Below are 26,457 nucleotides of genomic sequence, written 5' to 3'. Positions count from 1 at the left end.
AAACCTAAAGGATACCTCAGGCCAGACGAGTTAAAAGGTTCAGTAGATCACACTCTTTGTCCTAGGCCACTGGAAACACCTTCCTAAAACAAAGACACAAAATGCTCATTGCACACGAATGTCCACACAATGCATTTTAGGGAAAGTATATAATATAAAGGAGCGTGTATTTTCCACCTTAAGAATTTTTGGAGGGGAGATAGAGACTTTGTCTTTTGGAGGTTCATCCACAGAGTCTATGGACAGACCTGATCAGGTAGCTACTTGTAACAAATAAACATTTAATATACTAGCTGCACATTAAGAGAAATACTTCATTGCACGGACAATATCCATAATCCACACACTTGTGAATGTGCAGAACATTCTTTGGATCACAAATATGTTCAAGCAATCAGAACTAGTGATGGTCTGATGATGAGCTGGTTGCATACATTGAGTTACTTGTTTATATCAGTTCTCCGAACTTGGCGACTAAACATAGTACTGATGGTTGAGGCTCTTTGTAAATAATACAATAATACTTTGGTTTATAAAGTGATTTTCTGAATTTCATTGTCAAAAAAGGGCTAGACGTTCAGCCTTCAGTATGTAAACTTTCACTTAATCTGCCTGCTTTTAAGACGTTACCATCATTCTTAAGTTAGCCTGGTATAACAAAATGGTGGGTATTCCTGAACTACCTCCCCAAGTCCTAGATATTTGTCCCAAAAATATTCCCCTTCAATACTGGTGTATGAAGAGAGCCCCTGGGCATGTTCTGAGGGACTTTTCTCTGGCTCATTAACCACAGAAACCCTGATGGCTTGTTTAAGGGGATTGGACATCCCCTGATTTCTAATCAAAGGTGGCCTTTTACTTGTCTTCCTTTAACTTCCCAGGAGCCATAGAAATTGTCTTTGGTTTTCATTGAAGCATTTAGTGTAGTCCTGGCAAGCCCTTGAACTTCTGTCCTTCTAGTTATGGCCTTACAAAAAAATTCCTGAACTTCTGTCCTTTCTGTATCATTTTCTGAAATAAGGTACAAATTATGTTGTTCAGGGTCAAACTTACTTTCATACATTTTAATAAGGCTAAGAATTTAGCTTTTTGAATTCTATGGTTCTTCATCCATCTGGAAAAAGACCCTTGGGGTTGTTGCCATGTTGTTGCAGTTATGGAGCTGTTGTCAACTGAGACCTCACCCATGACCAGACAAACTTGCCAGCTAGCTGTGGCCTCACTGAGGTGCCTACACCCTTCTAGCCTTGCAGTAGCATGTTCTGGCCAAGGTTACAAGACAATACTTCTGAATCTGACCTAATGTTATTCTAGGAGAAGCTCAGCTTAATATAACTCATTGTTTTTACAAGAGGTCAAGCACCTTCTCTTCCTGCCTGGCCAATACATGTGTCTATTTGTGAGAGAATATAGCTATGCTTTGTTGATAACGTGCTAAACTGTCAAATGCTGAACATTGCTGGCATTGGTTGTCTTCCTATAGGAAGATGGCCAGTCTTGCAAGAAAGTCAGAGTTGATGATAGAGGCCACATCACTTTCCTGGGCTGGAAAAAATTCCATCTTCTGCCATGTCTGTTTGCCTTTGTTTCCTTTGTTTGGCATTGCCACCATTTTTGCAGGCACTTTCGTTCTTGGCCTGGCATGGCCACTACTTCCACTAGCTTTGGTTCCACGTTCCACATTGCAACTAATGTTGTGGTGGCCTCAGATGACAAAGCAGTGTAGAGGTCTTTAGTGAAGTGGCAGGAACCAATATCTGTTTCTTTTTTAGGTGATTCACTTAATTATAGGAATCCCGAATCAGTAGGTCCTATACTTGAATATCTCACAAAGATGTTAGTGGCACAGTTCTTTTCAGTTTTTATTTTCAGCATTTTTTCTCCCCAGGGACCAACACAGGCATCCATGGTCCTGATCTGGGGATGATTTGAGTGACAGATGCCAAGTTACATTGGTGATAATGCCTTCCTTCTGTCAGGCTCAGTTGCCAGGTGATTCTGTTGTGTTTCATCTCTTCCTCTCTTAGGGTAGATTTTCTCTCAAGAGATGATAACAGGTGAACCTCTCTCCTTCACTGGACTTGCCCAGATATGTCAGAACACCAGCTTCGGCTCAAGCTGGTACTCCTTCCCCCTCTACCATGGCTCATTCCAACAAACTGTACACTTCTTTTCCTTTTGATCGTATTTGGCCTAGATTAGGGTCCTCTCGAGAGCTTGCCAAGATTGGGTTGCAGCCTGATTGTCTCAAAACACAAAATTAAAATTGGTTGACAAGACCAATACCAGCTAGTTTGAATGAATAATAATGCCAGAAACCTCTCGCCTTTGTGGACAGTTTCCCTAGACAGAGGCTAGAGTGTTTATTGTAGAACTCCATGACAACGTACTTACGACATTTTAGATTTCGTTAAAGTTTTAGGAAATTGCCACTTGATACAAAACAGAGAAGTACACGTAATAGTGTGTACCAAATAGACATTTTGGAATTTTTCATTTAAAGACCATGCTGTCTGACATATAGAAACTCAGATGTTCCTTGAATGGGCAAACAAAAGCCAAAATACTGTGACTAGTGAATTGCTATTTGGAAATTAAAATGAAGTTTGAATGTGATCTTATTTTTCAGTACTGTGTTCAAACATACTAAAGAAAACCTCAAAGACTTCTAAATATAATTTTGTCAATATACTGAAGGGGACCTAGACTTATCTGAATTAAGAGTAATTCATATCAAGACAACAGGTATTTTTGTACCTCAAGAAACCCCACTGGAGCACAAATACTTTTGAGTGATTTTCAGCTTTAACTGCTAACCCAAGTAGGTGTTTAACTGAAAACCGAACACTTCTGATGGTACTTTGGTGTCACTGTGGAGCTAGACATTGTGAATACACAGAAGAAATATTAGCATGGTTTCTGCCCTCTGTGAACTCCCAACCTAGTTTGGGGCAAATGATAAAGCCATGTGAAACACTGTGGGAACAAAATAAAACAGAATGTCAAACATGTAGTATAAATTATTCTAGGTAGCCAAAACTTGAAGGTCAACAGCAAGGTTTTAGAGTGCTGGTTCATTGGTGATTGCTTGGGTTTTTGTCTTTGCAGTTCAGTGTTTCTAGAGAGTCTTGACCGGTCAAAGGCTTTCATGTGGCTTCCTCCTTGGTGCATTTCCAGTGTTGTTGTGGTGTAGACAGGCTGAGGAACATGAAAAGTGCACAGTGGTGTTATTTCCTTCCTTTCGGGAATGGCTCATAACTCACAGGAGGTGTGAGTTCTCCGTGAGCATTCTTTTCATCTCCCTGGAAGTGGGCCAGACTGTAGATGCAGCGTTTGATGTGTCAGCAGTAGGCTTGTAACAGCTTTGACTACTTACATGATGATGAAAGGTTGAACTTTGATAAAAATGGCAAGAAAAGTAAAAAGGCTCATTTTCTTCCTTTGGCTGTCTCGTTTTTTTTTTTTTTTTTTACTGGGTGGCAGTATAGAAACATCCTACCAGGGTGGTCTGTGAGGTCTCTGGGAATCTGAAATATTAGGAGGTGTTCTTTTGTGGATTTACTTGTTTATTTATTGATTGTTTCAGAGAGGGAACACCCGTACTCAGAGGCATGGCGGGGGCAGACTCTCAGGGCCCTTACCAGCAAGCGCCGCCTCTCTGAGCCCTGGAAGGTGGACCACCTTCTGGGGGCAGATCACTTCTGCTCCAGCAGTCCCTCAGCACCTGCCACCAAACACACCAGAGCTGGCAAATCTATTTGGGTTCCCAGAGCTTTTCCTCACCCCTTGCTTTCCCACCCAGGACATTTGTTTAGAGATCTCATTAGTGCTTGGTCCCATTGGGAGGGTCTTATCTTCCTGTTTCTAAAACAGACAAAGAGGGGAGCAGATTACATGTGGAAACCCAGAACCAGTTGGAATTTGCATCAGATGGTATCCCAGTTTTATCAGTGATTTGTGTGTCTGCCTGAGTGGGAAAAAATTTCTAAATTTTCTTTTTTAAAGCAAAAATGTAAAACAAAACCAAACACATACACAAACAAAGAAACCAGCCATTCAGGTAAGTGAAAAGGAAGGGCTAAGATCAAGTGATGGAAGATGAGACTTAAGCAAACACAATGCAGAAACTCCCTTTTAAAATGAGATTAGGGGAACAATGGTAAAGACATTATCATTAATATTTATTTATTAATCTAATATTGCTTTCATGAAATTATGATCCTTTGCTATACCCCTGATGTGGTTGAAGCTCAGCGCTGTCCCCGTGGCTGGGCTGGGCCTGCTCACTTGTGCAGCTGTTGAAAGACGACCTCTAGCTGTGCTATCAGGGGGCTAAGGCCTCGCAGTGCCTGCCATGTAATCCCTCCACTGAGACCAGTTCAGGCATTTTTCCACAATTTTCTACAAGAATCTTGGAATGTGGTGAACATGGTTAAACTCTTTGGGAGTCATGTATCTGACTGTGAGAGGACACTGAAGTTCCTACAGGGCTCCCTGGCGTGCACCAGAGGGTGACTGGCCAAGTCCTACGGCTTAGTGGGAACTTCAACTTAAGGGGTTGGTACTGGCCCACAGGCTTAGTGTCATGTCCCTGAAGAGGCCAGTTGGCAACAAGGCCAGTTTTTCTACTTCATTAACACCCCAAAGTTACTCCTGAAGTTGTCCATCAGCGCTTATAATTTGCCTATGACAATAAAAGGAGAGGATGGATAAGATGCAAAGGTCAGAGTGTCTGGTTTGAATTTCACCTTCGAACTAGAATGGGCACCGGAAGAACAAATAAGAAATGGATGTGAACTTGCTCAGTTCATAAGCCATATGACCAGGATTTAAATTGAGCTTCTTGGCTATCTTTTCCTTTCTGGAAAACGTTGGAAACACTAGCTTTTTCAATGAGGGAAGGCTAATAGAACAGGTTGTTTTAGTGGGTAGTAGCGACGTTAAGCCTGAAATATGACATCTGGGACTACACAGAGAAATTAAATGTCATTTCTTTATTAGTAATTATAGGGAGAATAATGCATCCCCTGACTCCAAGATGTCCATGTCCTAATCCCCAAAACCTGTGAATGTGACCTTACATGACATAGAGACTTTGCAGATATGATTAAGTTAAGTATTTTGCCATGGGGAGATTATCCTGGATTCTCTTACATGACTCCTTAGAAAAGGAAGGCAAGAGGGTCAGAGTTAGGAGACGTGATGACAGAGCAGAGGCCCAGAGTCCGAGAGAGATTCGAAGATGCTACACTGCTGGCTTTGAAGGTGCTGGAAGGGGCCTGTGAGCTAAGGAAGGCAGGCTGCCTCCGGAAGCTGGAAAAGGCAAGGAAAACTTTTCTCTAGAGCCTCCAGGACGAAGACAGCCTACTGAAGCCTTGATTTTAGCCCAGAGAAACTGATTCCAGACTTCTGACTTCCAGAATTGTAAGACAACGAATGAGTGTTGTTTTAAGCCACCAAGTGGGTGTGGTAATTTGTGACAGCAGCAAAAGGAAATGAAGACAATAATATAAACAATATTGCAATTGGATTTAGAAACCTTAATTCATGGGAAAAATAGAAGGAATTCTTTTTTTTTTTGTTTTTGAGACAGAGTCTCACTCTTTTTGCCCGGGCTAGACTGAGTGCCATGGCGTCAGCCTAGCTCACAGCAACCTCAAACTCCTGGGCTCAAGTGATCCTTCTGCCTCAGCCTCCCAAGTAGCTGCACCACCATGCCCGGCTAATTTTTTTCTATATATTTTTAGTTGGCCGATTAATTTCTTTCTAATTTTAGTGGAGGTGGGGTCTCACTCTTGCTCAGGCTGGTCTCGAACTCCTGAGCTCAAACAATCCGCCTGCCTCGGCCTCCCAGAGAGCTAGGATTACAGGCGTGAGCCATCGCGCCCGGCCAGAAGGAATTCTTAAGACAAAGCATCAGTTCCTAATTCTCTGAATGGGTACACAAGGGTTTTAGTTTTTGTCAGCTCAGTGGCCCCTTCTCATTTTTTGCTGAAGATTTTTATGGGACAAAACAGGTATCTTGGCCAAGCTTTTCTGACATGTCCTTGAATATCTGTGTGTAGAATCAATGTTGAGTTTTATTTCATCACCTGGAAACCCAAACCCATGTGTAGCCATAATGTGCAAGTTCTTGGGGCAGAGACCTCCCAGGATCCTCACAGACTGTGATAACCAACTGTGATAACCACACGGGTCTCCATGCAGACTCCTTGGGGAAGCACAGTTCTGCCCTTTCGGTGTCACGGCTCCTCCTCCACCCTGCTGCTCCCCCACCTCTTCCTTCACAAGTCCCAGGATAAGTGGCCTCCAACCACCAGAGAAGTGAGTTGGAGCATGGTTCTTCCCTTGGCAAGAACTACTCCACCTGAAACATGGGCTTTATCCTTCAAAAACACACATTTTAGAAGCTATGGCGTGTGCTAGCTGCTGAGGGAACTAATATGATGTAAGCTTTATTCCCAGCTTGCTAGAAGCTCGTGCTAGGGAAGCACTTTGCAAAGCACAGTGCCTTGGACAGCAGCATCGAAGTTATCTGGGTAAGTTATTAAAAATACTAGTTCCTGGATGTGGTTTGAGGAAACATTGGTCTAGTACTCCGCTTCTCAACTGGGGGTGGTTTTGTTTCCTAGGGGATATTTGGCAGTGTATGGAGACATTTTTTATTGTCATAACCAGGGGACCAAGAGTGCTACTGGCATCTAGCAGGTAGAGGGCAGGGATGATGCTGTATGTCCTACAATGCATAGAACAGCCCCACAACAAAGAATTATCGACCCAAAATGTCAATAGTGCCAAGGTTGAGAAACGCAGATCTAGTGGGTAAGTCACACACACAAACACACACACACACACACACACACACACAAATTATACCACAGTGGTGTATACATAACACACATATATCCCACTGTAGTGTGTGTATATGTCTAGATTAGGTTTTTAAGTATGAAATGTCCAATTTCCTTAAGTACTAAGTCTGACAGTTGATATCTCTGACATTTCACGTTGACACTTCTTGTTTCGTGTTTATTGTGAAAGTATTATACATAAAGCATCGTGTGCTTTGGAAGCAGTGAGCACACTATGCTTCCTGCTGGCTTTGCCGAAGGAACCCAGGGCAGGCTGAACACTGAATTCCCAGTAGGCAGCTCCTTAGGGCCACATGTTGCATCAGTCAAGGTCCCGTCAGGAGGCATGAAGCATACTGATTATTTGAACAGAGAATTACATATAAAGAATTATTAACTAGGTATAAAGTTGTTAACTAGTTACCTGGAAGGGAAAACAGAGAATTCCAAGGTACAGGTTGGGGGAACAATGGGCAAAGAGTAGAATTATTAAAATTTAGAAACGTGGAGGAGGCCCCATGGAGCTGACATTCAGATCTCTGCGGAGGGGATGCCTGCTGGCTGAGTGTGGTGGTGAGATAAAGTTGCTTTTACTTGCACGGAGTGTCAGAAAACTGCAAATTGGGTTCAGTTACTGCCCCGTGCGACAGCATTGCTGGGGTGGTGCGCACAGGGAAGGGAGGCGAGGGGAAACAAGCAGAAGGGACCAGTCCTTTGTCTAGTGCCCCTGTTGGCAGAGCCTAACTTGGAGCCAGCCAGCAAAGCAGAAGGTGGTTTGCAGAGCCCCAGCCTCAGCGCCAGGAAGCCCAGTGTGTGGGTTTGGAGTCCAGCGACAACTACTAGTGACTAGGACATAGTTGCAGCTTTAGTAAAAGACAGAGGTCCTGCAGCAGAATCTTGGAAGTGAAGCCCTCAATATCCCTTTTTTAAGAGTTTCCTGGGCGATTCTGACCGGCAGCCTGGATGGAGCATCCTGAGTAGTGGTGAGGAGCCATTGATGGTTTTTAAGCATGCAAAGGGCACAGCATTATTTGTGGATTCAAAAGCAAATTCTTTCAATTGGATGGAAGAGGCAGGTAGAGGGCTTGTGTTAGTGGGTTATAGATTAGATATGAGGATGATGAACACTGCCTGAAAGAACAGGAAGAGAGAAGCCAAAAACTTTCAGATTTCAACATTAGGCATGTCTTGTTTAAGAGAAGAAAAGAAGGGAGAGGGGAAGAGAAGAGAACATGACAGGAAAAAACCCTGGAGGTGAAAGATGGGCGCATGACTTGGATTTTATCTAAGTAAATAACAAAAATACAGATAATACATTTTATATAAGCCATTTTGATCTAAAAAGCAGACGTAAGACTGCAACCAAATTCTACCAGGGAAGACATAAGAAACGGCTCAAAGGAGAAGGAGTTCTGATCACCGAGTTGATTATACTTCACATCCCAGCTGAGACATTGTGCTGTGTCCTTTGGAAGACCATATTAGGTGAAAATAACTTGGCTTGGATATTAGAGCTGAATTCACATTTCAACCCTGCATTTGTTGGGTGGCAAGTTTTTGAGCAATTTCCTTAATTGCCTCCATCTCTACTGTAGGGGTGATGATAGCTTGCCCACTGGCCTTTGGGAAGCTTAGTTAAAATGATAAAAGCACGTAAGCACAGTGCCTGGCACAACCTGGGCCCATCACCCACTCCCAGTTGGGGGTGTCCTCTCTCCTCTTGTTCAGTCTGCTTCTGCTCCCTCAGCCTGGCAGCTCAGCCGCTGCCCTCTTCTGCTTTGATTGGTAGATTTTTCTATTTTGTGTTGGCCAATAACAGGGAAAGCCAAGTTCCAAGACCTTTACCCCTGGAAGTAAGTGCCCTGCTCTGAAATTTTAGCAAAATAAAGTTCCAAGCCAAAGTGAGGCATAGCTAAGGACTTTTGTTTCTTTCTGTGAAGGCTTTTTGACCCAAATAATTCAGAGCAGTTGCTCTGCTTGCAAATCAGCTTTGCGCCACTGGCTGTTGTGATGTAAAAATTATGGATCACACATAAACCCTTCACATTCAAGATATATTTCTCTCCTCCACTGACCCCTGTTGTTTCTCTCTCCCTTCTTCCCACCTCTATCTTAGAAGCAATGGAGAACTCTATTCTTTTCAAAGAATTGGACAAAGGAAAAAATTGGCTCTAGGAGGTGGTAGAGTGTAGCTGATGCATTGTAACTGTTTAGCAATGCACTACTCTGCTTCCAGCCTCTTGTTAGGGAGCCGGGCTGTGCCTCCTGGTCAAGGGATGAGTGCCATGTCACATGCTATGGGATGGGTTCCAGCCTCCAATTCTCAGAGGGTACTCAGCGGTTGGAGAAGCATCCTGTACACATATGGCTGTTGTTTTATTGTCTTGCACTCATCACTATACTCAGGAAGATAGATTTTTATTATGCAGCAAAACTGCTGCTCTAGGGTAAACTTTGACACAAAGCAATTGTATTCTTGACTGAATCAGCTAAAAGAAAAATAAGGAGACAGAAAATAGGGCTGGGATAGGATTCAGGTCTTTCTTTTGAAAAACAGCTATTTTCATTGGGAGAAAAGCACTTGGATATGCAATTAGAACAAGTGACCATCTTTAAAGAACAAACTTGACTTTCTAAGGAAAGACAAATGGTGAAAATTGTAACACACAAATTCTGTGGAAGTTCAGATAAGAATATAGTCATTTGTCCCATGTATTTTAATCATTTAAGAATTTTCAAACATTTAACAAAATACGGGAAGTTTTCAATTATGCTGGTAGACATCCTACCAGCTTTACATGTTAAAGTTGAATGTTGCTTTTTTTTTTTTTTTAAGAGACAGTCTCTCTCCTTTGTCCAGGCTGGAGTATAATGGTATAATCATATACATTATAATATATAATGTATATAATATACATTATAATCATTATACATATATCACTGTAACCTCGAACTCCCAGGCTCAAGCAATTGTCACTTCAGACTTCTGAGTAGCTAGGACTATAGGCGCATGCCAGCATGCCTGGCTAATTTTTTTTAAATTTTATTTTTTGTACAGATGGGGTCTTGTTATATTGCCCAGGCTCAAACAATCCTCTTAGCAGGTCCTCCTAAATTGCTGGGATTATAGGTGTGAGCCACTGCACCTGGCCTGAATCTTGCTTTTTGATGTTATCAGCATCTAGACATTTAGTTAGTGCCTAAACTGTGCAAAACACAAGGCTAGAATGTGCAAAACCTAAGGAGACACAAAGGTAAGAAGACGACGATGGCCCGGAACTCTGACTGGGCTTAGTTCTCATCAGCATCCCATGGTTACAGTGGTCTAAAAAACTCATCCAGATTCTAGAGCTCATTACACGTGGTGGCTCTTCCTTTCATTCACTAAGTTTTTATTGAAATGTTTTGTTGAGCTCATCACTTTTCTGAAGGACATCAGACACATAGGGCTGGCCCCTTTCCCCAAGACAATCTAGCTTGAGGTAAAAACCAATGCCACCTTGCAGGATTAACCTTTTATGTATGTACCAGAAATTATGCGTGTATGTGCCCAAAACACAGGCATATAGATGAGAAAAGAGGTCATATGGGAAGATGGAGAAAGTTACTAGGAACTGAAGGGCTCAGGGAGACTTCACAGATAAGAAGAGGGTTGAGATTGACCTTGAATGAAGCAGGATTTCCATAGGGGTAATGATTAGGGGACAGAGGGAACGGTTTGTTTAAAGAAGATGGAAGCTATAAGATGTGTTTGGGGCAATAAAGAAATAAGATACACTGGAGCCTTCTTTTTATGGGGGAAAGAAGATTGGAGAGAAGATTATGAGGTATCTTGATAAAGTAGGCTAATGCTATAATAAAGAACTGACGCATCTGAATAATGCAGCAATATTTATTTCTGGCTCATTTCACAAGGACCTGGTGGGTCGTCTTCCATGTAGTGACCCAGGGAACCAGGCTCTTTCTATTTTTTGTAAAGTTCATTATGCCGGTACCCTGCAGCTGGCCATCCATCCAGCAGAGAGGAAAAGTGAAAGCATGGAGGACTGTGTGTGAGGAATTCCTGTTGGTCAGGTTCCTATGTTTTATAATATTTCCATCCACCCCCCATTTGTCAGAACTCTGTCATACGGACACTCCTAACTTCAAGAGAGTCTGGGAAATGTCATATAGGCTCTGCTGAGAGAAAAAGGAAACAGATTTTGGTGAACACATAGTCTCTTTTGTATTGACTTTTAGCCTGAGTGGGTTGAACTTTACCTTGAACTCAGTGGTAAGTCAACCTCAACGTTAGCTGGGGTGGGGCACACTCACTGGTAACATCATCTCCTTAAAGGGAGTGCTTTTTGCACCTTATATTCACTTCTGTATCTCCAGCATATCATGGGCCTTAAACCAATATTGGATAAAAGAACGGAATGAATGGATAGATGCTGGACATGCTGAACCTTACAGGATAGGTTACTTGGAAGACAGCTGAGGCAGGGAAGCCAGTTAGAAAGCTGTTGTGATGGTCTGATAGAGCCTGTGTTAAGTGCAGTTGCAGTAGGGATTTGTTCAGTTTTAGAAACAAAAATGTTTACTTCTGCTATTTTAACTCTCTTAGCTTAGAGCATAGCCACAGATTATAGTCTAACCAGAGTCCCTGCTGATTTGAAATCATAGAAGCAGGTTGTGAGCTGCAACTGGGTGTTGCTAGGAAGGGCCTGGACTTTCTTTGGAGGCATTAATTGGAATACAGCCTCTGGATGTGGAACCCAACCCATACTGCAACCCAAACAAAATAAAACTTGACCAAACCAGCAAACCCAGATTAGAGTTCAAGTTACTTTAACGGACTCTTGGGAAACACAAACTGTAGTTGTATTATGTATGCAAAATTTGCTCTTTGACCTTATCATAAGGAAAATTACTGGAGTACACATAATCTTTTGCCAGCTTTCCAAAGTGTTGGACAAGTAAACTCTTTTGCAATTATGCAATATTTCTGAAATTTTAATTTTAAAATATGCTTGAAAAATAGATGCTAATCCAACAAGAACAGAGAATATCGATGAAAAGAATGTGTTCTCTGTACACCTAAGAGAAGCCAACACACAGGCAACCTTATGTGGCCCGAGACTTCAGATTTTAGGAAGTTGCTCACAGATGAATTTCTTTGAAATTAAAAGCTAAGGGCAGTATCCTTGTGTCCTCCCTCTAGAGTTGACTTTTGTGTTTTATGTATAAGCTCTGGTTGACCTGAGTCTGGCTGAGACTCAGGTTACGTGCCTCTGAAGTCTGATGAAAGGCCCCTAAATTTAAGATTATGCAGAGTTGAGTGAGGAATCTCAGAACAGCCTAGAATTCTTGGGAGATTTTTAGTGATTCTTGCTGATCTGGAAATAATGTAAAAACAACAGAAGAGCTTTTTGTGGTATTTTCTCATGTTTTCTATTGGTTTGGGGAAGAATCCAACACTAAAGAGGCTTAAAAATAACAAATATTTAAAAAGAAGTATCACATGCCCTCCCCTTTTCATCCATACCCACCAAAAAATAAACTGTATTAATAAAAATGGCGAGAACAGGAAAGGAAAGAAACAGCAGGCGAGGGCAGTATGCTAGGATGGGAATGAGGAGGACCCTGACGGCTGAGGCTACCGTCTGCTGTTAACGCAGAAAGTGGTGCTGAAGGTGTGAGGAAACTCCTCAAGTTGAATCTTTCCCTTGGGCGCAGGGAAGGCTCTTTGAGCCCTGAGTTCCTCATTTCCTGAGGCCTCTTGAGATGTAAATTATGTGCTCAACACAAGGAGTACCTGAAGGTCTGCTAGTTTGGTTTCTAGCTCAAATTCCAGAGAAGCCAATCCATTTGCCTAGTGATCTATTTACCAAATTTGCTGATTTTCTTAAAAAAAAAAACAAAACCCTCTTAATTATTCATAAAGTTTCATAGAAATGCATATTGCACAGAATAGTTTTTACATCAGCCTTGCAAGTTTGTTGGATGTAAATTGGCTAGGAAATACTTTTTTTCTGCTCCAGCTCTCTGAATATGCAGTTACAGCTTTCCAAGGCTGGACAAGCAGGTGGCTCTGGAGGGGGTTGAGAGGGGGTTCTGCAGAGAGGAGAGAGATCTGACAGGCAGAGAAAAGGGGGAGATGAAGTTCAAGAAGGGGGGTGATGGGTGTCAGAGGTAAGGTGCACTGGGGGACAGAAACGGTCAAGACCAAGAACAAGGAAGCAGGGAAAACACTCAGAGACTCCAAAACTTCTCCCATAGTTCTCTGAGGCACTGCCAGTTCTTCCAGTACCAATCCTCCATAGCTGTATAATTAATTAATGGAAACGCATTTGGTTAGCTTGGTGAATTTTCCGCAAAATGGTTCTCTGAACATGGGCTTTGAGTGTATCCATTTTCAACAGATCAGCCACTTTCTCTAGCTGGAATCTCATGGAGCCATTCTAGCGGTGCCTTCAAGCTGTGGCAGAAAGTGGAGCCTTCCTGCAGGAAGGTGTGTGCAGAATCTACAGGGGCCCGGAAGAGGAGGGAGAGTCTCATTAAATGCCAAAGGATTCCTGTGCTTGCCTAGCTGGGTGGAGAGAGAGACAGTGGCCTGCCACGGTGGCCAACTTGTCCTGGTTTGAGGATAAATTTCACGGTTTTAGTACTGCAAGTCTCAAATCCCAGGCAAATCGAGATAGTTGGTCACCCTAGAACTATTCCAAAGCTGGTCTTGAGAAGAAAAGAGATAAAGAAAGGTGGTGGCGGGTGGGGAGCAGGGAAGTGATGCTGTAATCATCTCTTTCAAGGCAGTCTTTTTTGCAGCTGCGACTCGTATGGCCTACAGGGACGATCGAAGGATGCTTGGGAGAAATTACATGACCTGAGCAGTCAGCCCCGGGACCTGATACTAGGGAAGGGCCTTAGGTTTGCTTCAGATATCTTGGTTGTACAATCTATATGCACTTACTTTTCTAAATGTGCTTTTTTTCTCTCTCTCTTTTCTTAGGGAGGCAGGACACAGTGTGTGAGAGAAGTCTGTCCCATTCTCTCCTGTCCCCAGCACCTTAGTCACATACCCCCAGGACAGTGCTGCCCCAAATGTTTGGGTGAGTGACTATTTTCAGATCAAAAAACAATGTAATTTCTTCTCGGAGTTTCTGCTGAGAGCGTTTATCTACATTGTTATCTTGTGGTTCTTGAGTTGTTCCATTTCATGTCTTGTTAGAGACCCTGCTCCTAATTAAACAAGCAGAAGGTTATACCGGCTTTGGCTGGTGTATGAGGCCTCTACAGAGGCTTCTTTTCTCTTGTCTTCCCTTGTATCTGTAACTGGGTATACCAGATGACCTTGTGTAAAAAAGAAACTATTTTTAATTGGGCATGGGACTATTGGCGGGAACATAAAAGGCATTTGAAATGAACACATGGAGGAATACAGACTAGTGTTACTTTTATTGGCAGAAACATGCAAGAGGATAAGGTTCTAAAATGAGAGTTTTGGAAGGAAACAATGAGTAATACCTGAAAAAAAGAGAGTATGATTTTTTTCTCATTGAACATTTAATATGTACTAGGCACTCTGCTAAACACTATATATGCTTTTTCTCATTTAATCCTCTCAAGAATCTGTGAAACATAGGTACTAAATATACAATATCTATTTGTAGTGTAGGTGCTATTATTGTACTGAGAAGGGAGTAGGTTCCTAGAAGGCAGCACAACCAATGAGTTATAGATTTGACATCTGAACACGAGTCTGCACGATTCCTAAGTCCATGCTCTAACCTGCTGCAGCTCAGCTTCCCTGGTGACACAGGAGGGCAGCGGGCACATTGCCAACTGAAAGGGGACAATCCATGATGGGGAGTCTCTAGAGCATGAGATTTTTTGGCTTTTGTTTATAACTCATATACCAGTGTTTTAATGATCTCAGGGCGCCCTTGAGCTAGTTGAGGTCAGACTATTTAAGATCCAAATAAAAGTAGCTTGACCCACACCATACACATGCAGTAGAACATCCAGCAACCCCTTAGAATCTCCAGGGATCACTGAAGGGGCTAATATTAATATTTTTCATAACTTCCTCTGGCTTGGTGTTTCTACTCCTGCTGTTTCTCTAGATCTCTGTTCTATTCCTTTTTTTTAAACATCATTTTGTCCTTTTAGAGACATCTCCCCTCCAGTCTTTTCACATGCTATGGTGCCACTGAATCAAGACTTGTGCAGCAGATTTTACCAAAGATTTGCAGCCCATGAGGGTGATTATTTCACAGGGAAGTGTGGGGCACAAGATAAAATGCAATATTAATATCCTTCATTCTTAAAAGTTCTTGGCTGCTTTGCCTTTGGGAGAATTTCACTGATTATCTCTTCTATTTGAGCTCCAGTCTCCTGTCAGGTACTACCCCACTCTCTTCCATGACTCCTCCCTCCTTTCTTTCAGAGTTTGCTTTCTCCAACTCCAAAACATCCTGTTGATTTATTTTTCTCATTTCCAAATTACTGCAGCCATACCCTGAAGTCTATTTTTTTAAAGACCAAATTGGCAAATATAAGTATTTTGTTAGACTAAGAGAGTTTCTTCCTCTTGAGGAATTTTGCTGCTAAGTTCATCTAACAATGTTTGCCTTCCTGCTACATGTACATGCGCACACACACACACACACACACACACACACTTTTAAAGTAAATATGAAATAGTTAGAACAGAGGAGAATTGTTTAGACTCTCCCGATTAAAGATATTTCCACTTATATGTGTGCTTGTTGGGTTGCCAATGTGTATTTATGCCCTTGGAGTAAAATTAGCCAGTTCAGGTGGTACAAATCATCATATTGTGGGTCATGGTGGAAGCAATGTTCCATCTAAGTGGGAAAGTCCTCCCAGAGAAGGAGGCCTTTAGGCCTGGCCCCAAAGATAAGTAGGTTTGATTCATGCTTTGAAGCCAGTACCAGCTCAGAAATTTCCCACATGAGAAATGGCTGTTGTATTGAATGCAGGTTTTTCTGTTCATCTGTGGTCATAAGACACATTATAAAAGGAACACTAAGTTTTGAGAAACTTGAAAATCACAATTCTCCCAAATGAGACCATTTTTGGTTGGGCTAAAACCCAGCAGAAAGATGTGGAAATGGCTTAAATCGGGCTGTACATGGAGTCTCTGAACCGTAACCTTGAATGTTTTATCTTATGTTGGGCCATGATGACTTTGGGATGAAGGTAAGGTTGTATGTCCTATGGGGGTAAAAAGAAACATACACTCACAGCAAGAGACAAGAAGAAAAAAAAGCAAACACTAGAATGCTTTCTTGATGCTGAAATCTTAGTCTAATTAGACCTTTGGCTGATTGGGCACTAATTTGCTCTTAAATTTTCCCTTGACCAAGGTCGTTCACATGATATACCTCTGCCTTTTGCATTACAACATTTCTTTCCTTGCGTTCCTCATTGTCAATGAAGAGCTCATCAGAGGTCAATGTACGCGGAGCAGCACCCAGCACACCTCTCAGAGTGACACAGCCCAAGATTGTATTTGAATTACACCACCTCTAGTAATGATAATACTTCTCATCTACCACTTATTAGGGGTATGTAATGAGTGTCAGGCACTGCGCTAAAAGCTTTCTAGCCACAATTTTAGGTAAAATTTACATTTTAGAGAGGGAGCATTTAAGCCATCTGTCACACTTGTTCAGGAAGATAAACATGTTGAAGAGCCTGTTTTTTCATCAGTTGATTGTTAAATAAATCAGTTGATAGATCCAGCCATCCATCCAGCCTTACAACAATATTGAGTACTATAAAGGCAGTGCAAGCAACAGGCTGTGGGGACACAGGAAGGAGCCATTTCTCTTAAGAGGGGAAAGGGCTCTGCAGACACAGTGTGGGCTCAGCCATGAAGAAGATGTATTTTGACTGGTGGAGAAGGAGGCTTCTGCATGGAGCTCTGTGTCTATATATTTATTTATCCTCTGCTTTTTGCCGGAAAGTATTAAAGGCCACTTACAAAAGACATGAAGCACATGTAGATGAAAGATGGTAAAAAGACAAACCAGGCTATCACACACACAAAAGAAATTACTCAACTAAAGCAGAGCTATTTTTTTTTGAGACAGGAAAAAACTGTCTGTTGCCCTGGGTAGAGTGCAGTGGTGTTGTCATAGCTCACTGCAACCTCCAACTCCTGGGCTCAAGCCATCTTCCTGCCTCAGCGTCCTAATACCTGGGACTACAGGCACACGCCACGATGCCTGGCTTATTTTTCTGTTTTTAGTAGAGATGGGGTCTTGCTCTTGCTCAGGCTGATCTTGAACTCCTGAGCTCAAGTGATCCTCCTGCCTCGGCCTCCCAGAGGGCTGGGATTGCAGGCATGAGCCACTGAAGAGCCTGGCCAAGTGGAACTATTTTCAATTCTTAAAGGACAGAAATATATCTCTGATGAATTGATAAAAAGAGGGTAATATTTAAAGTAGTGAAAAATGACTTCACCATCTTAGAGTAAATACAAAAAAAATTAACTGCTTAGTGATATTTCTTGTATTATAATGTCCTAATACTAAGGCGTGATTGGACAGAAGTAATCATAATGGGAAGGATCAAATCCATGTGGTCCAGGCTGCACACAGCTTTCTGACACTTCAGGGTAATCTTAGAGAGGTTCCCTAGAGGAATATATAGGGAAAGGATGAATTTTTTTATTTTGCAGATAATCTTCTAATTTATTCTGGAAGTTCTCAGGAAGTTCACGAGACCCAGGACCTGGGTGTACACATAAGAATACCTGTGTTAGTTGGGCTATTACTAGTCGCTATGCTAAATTTGCCTAACCATGGCAGAGTTTTTGGTTGTATACTTTGATATTAACACTGCAGATAGAGGTGGTGATATGGTGAGGTGGCACTGTCAATGCCATTTTATTTATGAGTAAAGTCGGTGAGAACTGGAGAAATCAGACTCAAGGTCATGAGGGAGTCCATAGGTGGGATCCAACATGTTTGCTCCTGATGGCGAGAATCAAACTAGTGATTTGGTTCTGCATCTATACCGTAACCTGACCTCGAGACCGACCTTGTTAAGAAGATAGCATTTTTTCTTGACTCCTGCTAATAGTAATTCCCACAACTCTAAGAATAACATTTAGTGTGTATTTGTAAAGGTTGCTATTAATATTTTTGCAAGAAAAAAGAGGAGTGTGCATGGAGATTTGATCGGTGAACATGAATCCTTGGCTTTCTAACTTGGTCCTTAATTAAAGTAACATTTCAGAGATGTTTTAATGTGCTTTAAGGAGAAGAAACTCAAATACTAAAAGAAAGGGGGAAATGGGATTGTAGTCTTTATTTCGGATTGCTCTTTTGGTTGCCAATCCAGTCCTCACATTGGGGAAAACCAAGGTAATTCTACAGAGATGGTGTGCTGATGAAAGGCTGGACGCTGACACATGGAGTTGTGTTCTGCCTCTGTGCACACTGTGAGTTAGCTTCTCCCTTTATACCTTTATGTACTTTCTTAACTGAGATGCTGCTTTAGTGTGTTCAGGTTGCTTTAACAAAACACCATAAACTGTGTAGCTTTTAAAGACAGAAATTTATTTCCCATAGTTCAAGAGGCTGCTGGTAAGTTCAAGGTCAAGTTGCTAGCAGGTTTGGTGTCTGATGAAGGCCCATTTTTTGGCTCATAGATGGCATCTTCTTGCTGTGGTGGAAGAAATGAGAATCTCTCTGGGGCCTCTTTTATTAAGGCACGAATCCAATTCATGAGGGCTTTGCTGTCATGACCTAATCACCTTTCAAAGGCCCCGTCTCCTAATACCATCGCATCGGTGATTAGGTTTAACATGTGAATTTTGTGGGAACACAAACATTCAGACCATAGCAATGATATTTCATTAGTTCTTCTTTTTGCTCATTCTAGTCCTTTCTGGGATATTTTGACTCCCCATACCTCCACCTACCCTCTCTACCAATACCCACTTTTTAGATAATTTTGCTTGTTTGTTAAGATGCATCTCATGCATTACATCTTCCAAAAAGTCTTCTCTGACCTCCCTGTCTTCACAGTTCCTAGGTTGACTTTTTTTCAGAACTTACTATACCATTGTATTGAAATAATCTTTTGTTTATGGTTTGCCTTCACACTAGACCGTGAACTTCTTGAAGGGGGCTTATGTCTTCATTATCTTGGTTCACTATAGTGGACACGTAATAGATTTGTTGAACTTACAAAGTTCATTGTGGAATCAAACTCTTTTAAACAACGATTCTCTAAATTAATGACCCCTGGGGGTCCTTTGGGCACATATGACCCAAGGTTTTATTTTTGTGCAGCAGATATACCATACCCGGTGTCGTGGGAATGTTTAACAGTCCTGTGATGTGACTGCTGATGACAAAATGGGACATCTCTGGTTCTGTCTTGCTTAAACTGTGCTGTTGCTTCCCTCTAGGTCAGAGGAAAGTGTTTGACCTCCCCTTTGGGAGCTGCCTCTTTCGGAGCGATGTTTACGACAACGGATCCTCATTTCTCTATGATAACTGCACAACATGCACCTGCAGGGTAAGGTAGCTCTGAAAGGCCATGGATCAACAATGGCAGGAATTTGGGTTTTAGTGTTAACATAGCCAAAGGCGATGGTGTGATATTTATTGGTGTGAGGCATTATTGATGCTATTTTCCAAGTAAAATTACACTCAAGGCCATGTATAAGTTCATACATAGAACCCACATTATAACTCCCTGTCATCTTCTGCGGACCAACAAGTTAGCTTTTGGTAGTGAAAACCAAACTCTGAGAGGCTGTTCTGAGGATTTTCTAAAATCAGACAAATACATGTGACAGTGTTCTCTGGCTCTAATTATCCAAGATGAATTCTGCAACACACCTGGCAATAAAAATGGCTTTAATCACATTCAAGAGAGAAGAAAGGCATGAATTTACAGTTCATCACCAAGATAAACCTGGGAGTTTGGGAAGAGAGTATTCATGTGTTGTTCATTGTACCATGTCTTACTTGAGCCATTTCTCATTTTTTTTGCAAAAGGCAATCGAAAGTCTAATTACTGGTAAAGAACGGATTCCACAGCTCCAGAATTTTAAAGGGGCACACATCACACATTCATAGCCTGTGCTTATGCAGTGATGTATTTTTGAAACCAAGAAGAGAGGCATTTATCATGGAGGACTTTAGGATTATTCATTAGTGAGTTAATGAATCACATCTGTGTGACATGAGTTTAAAATACATTTTGGTGATGATGGTTGTTGTTGTTTTGTTTTTAATAGTTAAAGGCCTAGAGAGGGAAATAGAGGATCTTTTTTCAGTGTCAAGTATGAGTCAGTAGCTGGGATTAGAGTTCAGCAGTTCCTGATTACTGGAGGCATGCTTTGTTAAGTAGCACGCACCGTTTCGGGGGGTGGCTGTGTCAGGGATGAACTGTCTGTTCCCTTAAACACTGAACAAGGAGTAATTCCTAAGCCTCAAAATATTTTCCTGAGGCCCCTTGTCCTCCTGTGGTTTGTGTTATCCTGTGTTAAAATATAGAAACTGCTTCTTTTTGCTTTAGCCTCCACCCTCAGGACTTCTCTTTTCCACTAAGAATTTCGCAGGTTATAGCTTCCTCTTGGGGTTACTGAGCCTTTGATGAAACACATCACATTCCTGATTCTCTTGATTACAGGAAAGCCAGGCATCTCATGAATGAGATTGAGTTCTGCTTGCCATGCTTTGGTTCACGGATTCTTTGAGAGATGATTAGGCAGTATGTCCTGGTACTTAACAAGATGTGTAATTAATACTTTTCCTCCAAGAGGCTATTTTATCAGAGTATCAGAGTATGAATTCATGATGCCTGAAAAATCAAGCTGCAATCATTTTGGGTAATCAGTATCATTTTCTACCTGCTCAGAGCTTCCCTCTCCAGCATTCCCAGCTAGTGTACCTCACGATTTCCATGGCAGATGCAGGGAACTGTTTAATACATCTGCCCTTGAACAATGCAGGGGTTAGGGGCATCAACCCCTGCACAATTGAAAATCCATGTATAACTTTTGACTTCCCCCACAACTCGACTATTGATATCCTACTGTTGACTGGAAGCCTCACTGATACCATAAACAGTTGATCAACATGTATTTTGTATGCTATGTGTATTATATACTGTATTCCTGCAATAAAGTAAGCTAGGGAAAAGAAAGTGTTATTAAGAAGATCATAAGGAAGAGAAAATGTATTTACTGTTCATTAAGTGGAAGTGGGTCATCATAAAGGCCTTCATCCTCATCATCTTCAGATTGAGTAAGCTGAAGAGGAGGAGGATGAGGGGTTGATGGTGTTGTCTCAGAAGTGGCAGAGGAGGAAGAGTTGGAGGAGGTGGGTGAGGAGGCAGGAGAGGCGGGCACACTTGGTGTAACTTTTATTGAAAAAAATCTGCATGTAAGTGAAGTGGACCTGTGCAGTTCACACACGTGTTGTTAAAGGGTCAACTATAGTTTGCTAAATGCAGTACTGTTTCAGATGTCTGTGCTTCATGTGATGATTCCTCTACCTGCAGTGTTATTGCCTTTAAATTTGATTATCAAACTCCATTTCATCCACAACTTCCTATCTCAATGTGACCTCTTCCAGAGAGGCTTTCCTAGGTAATTTTTTCTTCTTCTCTGCTATCTCTACACCTTTACTAGTGCTGTTTACCACATTACATTGCAATTTACTTGTTTGCATGGTTACCTCTCTTCTTACACTGTGAACCCCTTGAGGAGAGAAGTACCTTCATCCATCTCTGTATTCTCACTGCTTAACCCAGTGCCAAGCACCACGGTCTAGTGAGATTATATATATAATACCCATTATGAAAGTGGGGAGATCTGCAGTGAAGTATGCATTATTTGAGAGCTAGTGAGTGACCTTGTTTTTAAAACAAGAAATCGGGACATGTAGTTTGACAAAGAATTAATTTTTTCCAATTTCTGAGTTGGTTTATAATAATTTCTATGTGCCAGGTACTTTAAATTTAAAATGCATGGTAAACCTGAGAAGGAATAGGTGGAATAGCACTTCTTTAGGAAGGAAGCCATACTCCTTTAAGTTACGGATATAAACTTTTCACCCTCGGAGGTTAAGTGACCTGGTCAAGGTCACTCTGTTTATGGTAAAGCTCTAAAACCCTGGTCCAGTTTTGAAATTTTTCGCAAAGTTCCTTTGTGAACACAGAACACACCTGAGGAATTTCATCTTGATGTGGTGCATTGGTCATAATTTTTATTCTCTGATCAAAGATATCCTACCTTCATGTTAAACTCCGTAAGGCCTTGGAGGAGACCCAAGAGAGCATTGCTAATGCAGGATGCGAATCCGGCAAAGGGTGGGAAGAAGGAAACTGGTGGGTCTACTATGAGCTGGGCTTTCTTGCCATGTGCTGGCTGGAGCCAGCTCATCAGTCGCTGGAGCACGAGGTTGTGAACCCCTGGGAGGTGGGGATTGTATGCCCTACTCTCCATAGCTCCCTTCTATTCTAGTCCAGATACTTAAGCAAGAAATAACATTTTGAAGTGAAGGAAAGATTTATTGCAATAAATTAAAATATGGTATCTAGGCAATATGTTTTGAAACGGTTAGTTGTGGGTTGTTAAAGGAAGGCCAGACAGGATATTTGGTGGAGGTGAAAATCATTTTTAATTTCTAGTTTGCTCTTGTGCCCCCAGGATTCTACTGTCATATGTAAGAAGAAGTGCTCCCGCCCTGGCAGCTGCAACAAAGGTGGGGAGGGCTGTTGTGAAGAGTGCCTCCTGCGAGTGCCCCCAGAAGACATCAAAATGTGCAAGTTTGGCAACAAGATTTTCCGGGTATGTCATGCAATGAACTCATGGAAACTACTGTACTACTAGATTTACTATTAAAAAGCTCCAGAAAAAAATGCAGATTGGATTATCCCATAATTTATATATACATATATATAAGTATGTTTGTGCATATATAATATATTTATTTATATTACAGTATTATATATATTTAGAATCAAGTGCAGAAAGGGGCAGAGAAACCACTGTTTGAAAAATGTTTTTCTTTGGCTATATTTTTGCTGAAATATTTTCAACCTGTAAAACATTATTATATTTTCCAAACGTGGTCACCCAGGAATTGGGCTGAGTTGAGATGTCCCATGGATGGTGTGGTTGTGGGTGGCCAAATGCCCAAGAGTACCTCATCCAGTTGGAGATGCTCAGTGACCCGAGTCAAGATTATGACCTTTGTCAAGAGCCTGATGGATCTCTATAGCTTGATACTTTTAGAAGCTTTTCACAAAGCTACCTTTTCAAAGAGAGATTGTCTCATATGGAAGCTGTTCGGGTGAGGATGTTCATGGTATACAAGGCCAGCACAGTAGTTGAGCACAGGTGAGTGAGCCCTCCCCCAGCTGAACTAAAAGGGTTGTCTCTGGACCATCTGAAATGCATCTCAGGTATGTTTTACACTATTTTTCTGGGGACCCCAAGTGGGGAGCTGTGCGGTGACCATTTATACTTCAGAATGCAGATCGTCGGCTTTGTCCAAAGTACCACCCCTCCCATCTAGTCTGTTTTCCCCAGGGGTGGAGGAAGTCACTCTGTAGCTGAAGGTGTCACCTTATGATACCTGTGAGAATTGAGATCTTCAGAATCAAGCGAGATGTGGGAGCTCTGCAGGCACGCTGCACTGAGCTAGGCTTCCTGTCACACTGGCATAGTTGGAGGGAGAGGTCTTGGTGCTGATGCAATCAGGAAGAAGACATGGCGTGCCATGCCCAAGAGAGAGGGAGGCATGCTTGTATTTATACCAGGCTTTCAGAGCCACTCATATGTCCTCTTTACATAAAGTCACTCTCAATCTCCAGAGCACCCAAATGAAATAGACTCACTCTTACAATGGTGTTGTGTGCAATGCACTTTTAAGTCACCTTGTAAAAGGTTCCTTTAAGTGACTGAGATCTGAAATAATTTAGAGACATTGAGTCCTAGACATTGAGTCCTAGTCCTACGCAGAGGACTTGGAACAGTCAGGTGCCCTTTAAGGCAGATTTAGTTAGGTCTTTCTTTCCTGAAGAGCACTAGAGGGTAGGTTAGGTAGTCCTTAAATATCTTCAAAAAGTGAGGGAGGGGAAGAGGAAGAGGAGTCATCAACAATATTAACTTATTTATCTGTTTTTAACCAAATTTGCTGCTTGGATCCTCAAACCTGGGAAGGAATCCTTGTTTTGTTTTCAGGCCCAACTCTACTGTCTGTGATCATTTTACCCACAAGCAAGGATGCACATCCTTGCCCCTTCCCTAGAGATACACAGGCTTCTTGTGGCTGAGTGTTTGGCAATTGCTGATTATAAATCTGATGAGCCAAAGAAATTCCTCAAATAGCTCTTTCTGTCTGAGCAAGGGTCTAACCTAGGAAATGTGTCCCCATGTACTCCCCTGCTTTGTGAGAGGAGAGTACCCAGATAGGCAGGGACAGGATATGCATGACTCTTGGAGTCTTCTGTCTGAGTTTGGTATTTTTTGCATTTTCGGATGGCTTACCCATCAGGTGTCTGCCTGGGCGGGCGCTGGTAGTCATCGGCATTAACCACTGTTCTTTGTATGTCCCGTGTGGTCCAGAACCGTGACACATCTGATAATTAATCACCCCTGAACATCTCAATTAACCATTGGTGCCTGGGATGGCTTAAATATTTCAGTCCTATCAACAAGGAAAAATTAGATATTTGTTATTGCATCAGGTATGAAAATTTACACGTCTTTGTCTCCTAGGGTCAAACTAATGCATGAGGAACAAGATATAGATATGGCTTGGTTAGACACACAAGAATTCTTTTTATATCCTGGAGGGGGAACACACACACACACACACACACACACACAAACACATACACACATACTTGCACATTCATACATACAGCCAGAAATCTTCATTAATCTTTATCTTAAATCACTGGGTGTAGACAGACACCTCAGAGTCATTTAGTCTAATGATAGCCTCCCTCACTCAGGGTAAAAAATTCTTTCCTCCGTGGAGAAGTCACAGCCTGTTGGCTCAGCTCCTGTCAGCCTCCATCTGATGGCAGAATCCTGTGCTCTCTCCTGTAGGATGGAGAGATGTGGTCCTCTGTCAATTGCACCATCTGTGCTTGTGTGAAAGGCAGGACAGAGTGTCGCAAGAAGCAGTGCATTCCCATCAGCAGCTGCCCTCAGGTACGTGTGTAATGCAGGTTGACTTTCTCTTCACTGTAGTGTCTTTTCAAATGTCCTATGTGCAGCGTGGTCCCATGCTACCTCCTGAACACAGACTCCAGATCCGCCAGAGCTGTCATGTTCCCGAGTAGCCAAACGCCCCTTGCAAAGCTGGCTCCTTCTTTTCTGCAGATTCTAGCCTTGCATGAAAATAGCTAGCTCTTGCCTTGCTCTTCTCCCAACTCTGATTTCCTATGTTAACTTCTCTCAGCTTTTTAAAAAAACTTCTCCAACTCCTTGTTATATTTGCTTCCTTGTTTTCTTTTGCCGTGTTTTTTGTTGAACACCAAATCCATCTTTTGCCTTTTCTTCCTTTCTTTCCCTTCTCAAATCAGAGATTTCTTCTAATGGCCATTCAAAGCAATATGTGGTTGTTTATTAATAAACTCTTCAAGGGGTTTCTCCTGCTTAGCAGCATCTCCTGACTTCTTTGCTGAAGTTTTCTCTCTCTAACCCTGGCTTCCATTGTAGCCCCAAATGGAAATAGTGTCCTTATGGAAATATCTCTTTTCAAAAACCCATAGTCCCAGCACACTGAATAAAGAAACCATTATCTTCTAAAGCATGAGCTTCATTGAATTCACCTCAGCAACTTGAAACCTTTCAAGGTTTTATGCATTTTGGAAAAATGTCAAACCTATTCAATACCTTCCCATGAATGAAAAAAAACATATCCATATATTCAGGACATGTCCTCCCTTCTCTGTTATAGACAGCTTTTAATTTTATTCACATCTGTTATTATTATAAACAAAAAGTTGCTGTTTTTACTTGAGTGCCAAATGAGGCACAAAAAACAACAGCTGTTGCTATTGCACAACTGAATAAAGAGGGGAGAAAAAAAGGAAAAAAAAAAAAAACCCTAATTAGTCTTGCTTTAAAAAAGCTCAGACATAAAACTGAAAACCTCCCATAAAAGGAAAAAAAAGGAGATACAATAAGTAGACTTGAACATGGTCTGCTTATAAATATTCATTGGGAAGAATGGGATCACATCATTTATGCCAGTCCTCCGGGAACCCTCGCTGCTAATGAACTCTTGCAGCACATGTTAGTAATAATGGGCTTCCTTATTCTACAAGACAAAAACAGGATGCTGTGCCAACCTGGTGGCTCAAGTAACTAGCCTCAGCAGGCCGCTGTGGAGTTTCCAGCTTCACATGAGTTCTGCCACTTGTAGCAGGATTGATGGTTTTCATTGTGCTCTTGCTGCGGGGAGGTCAGCGCTCTTGCTGTCACTGGCGTCTCTGTAACGTTCCTTCTTTGTGGACCACATTTGGGCCGGGAGTACCCACCCCTCCAAGCGAAGGCTTTTTCCCCACCCCACCCCCTCCACGTCCTGTCGAAGCTCGTCAGTGCCCCTGA

At 42.0% G+C, this 26,457-nt stretch overlaps 1 protein-coding gene across 1 annotated transcript in view; it reads left to right on the top strand.

Annotated features, from left to right (window-relative positions):
* The window catches only part of BMPER (BMP binding endothelial regulator), a 243,474-nt gene that overhangs the window by 116,738 nt on the left and 100,279 nt on the right, over window positions 1-26,457 (top strand). The window contains exons 7-10 of the mRNA XM_012638762.1: window positions 13,843-13,942; window positions 19,282-19,391; window positions 22,537-22,677; window positions 24,949-25,053. Coding sequence (XP_012494216.1) covers window positions 13,843-13,942; window positions 19,282-19,391; window positions 22,537-22,677; window positions 24,949-25,053 — 456 coding nt within the window. The remainder of the gene's footprint in view (window positions 1-13,842; window positions 13,943-19,281; window positions 19,392-22,536; window positions 22,678-24,948; window positions 25,054-26,457) is intronic.

Source organism: Propithecus coquereli, unplaced genomic scaffold (assembly GCF_000956105.1).
Source record: "Propithecus coquereli isolate 6110/MARCELLA unplaced genomic scaffold, Pcoq_1.0 Scaffold134, whole genome shotgun sequence".
In the NCBI taxonomy this organism is placed as follows: domain Eukaryota; kingdom Metazoa; phylum Chordata; class Mammalia; order Primates; family Indriidae; genus Propithecus; species Propithecus coquereli.
Note: the sequence above shows the minus strand (reverse complement) of the source record. Positions and strands in the feature narration are given on the sequence as shown.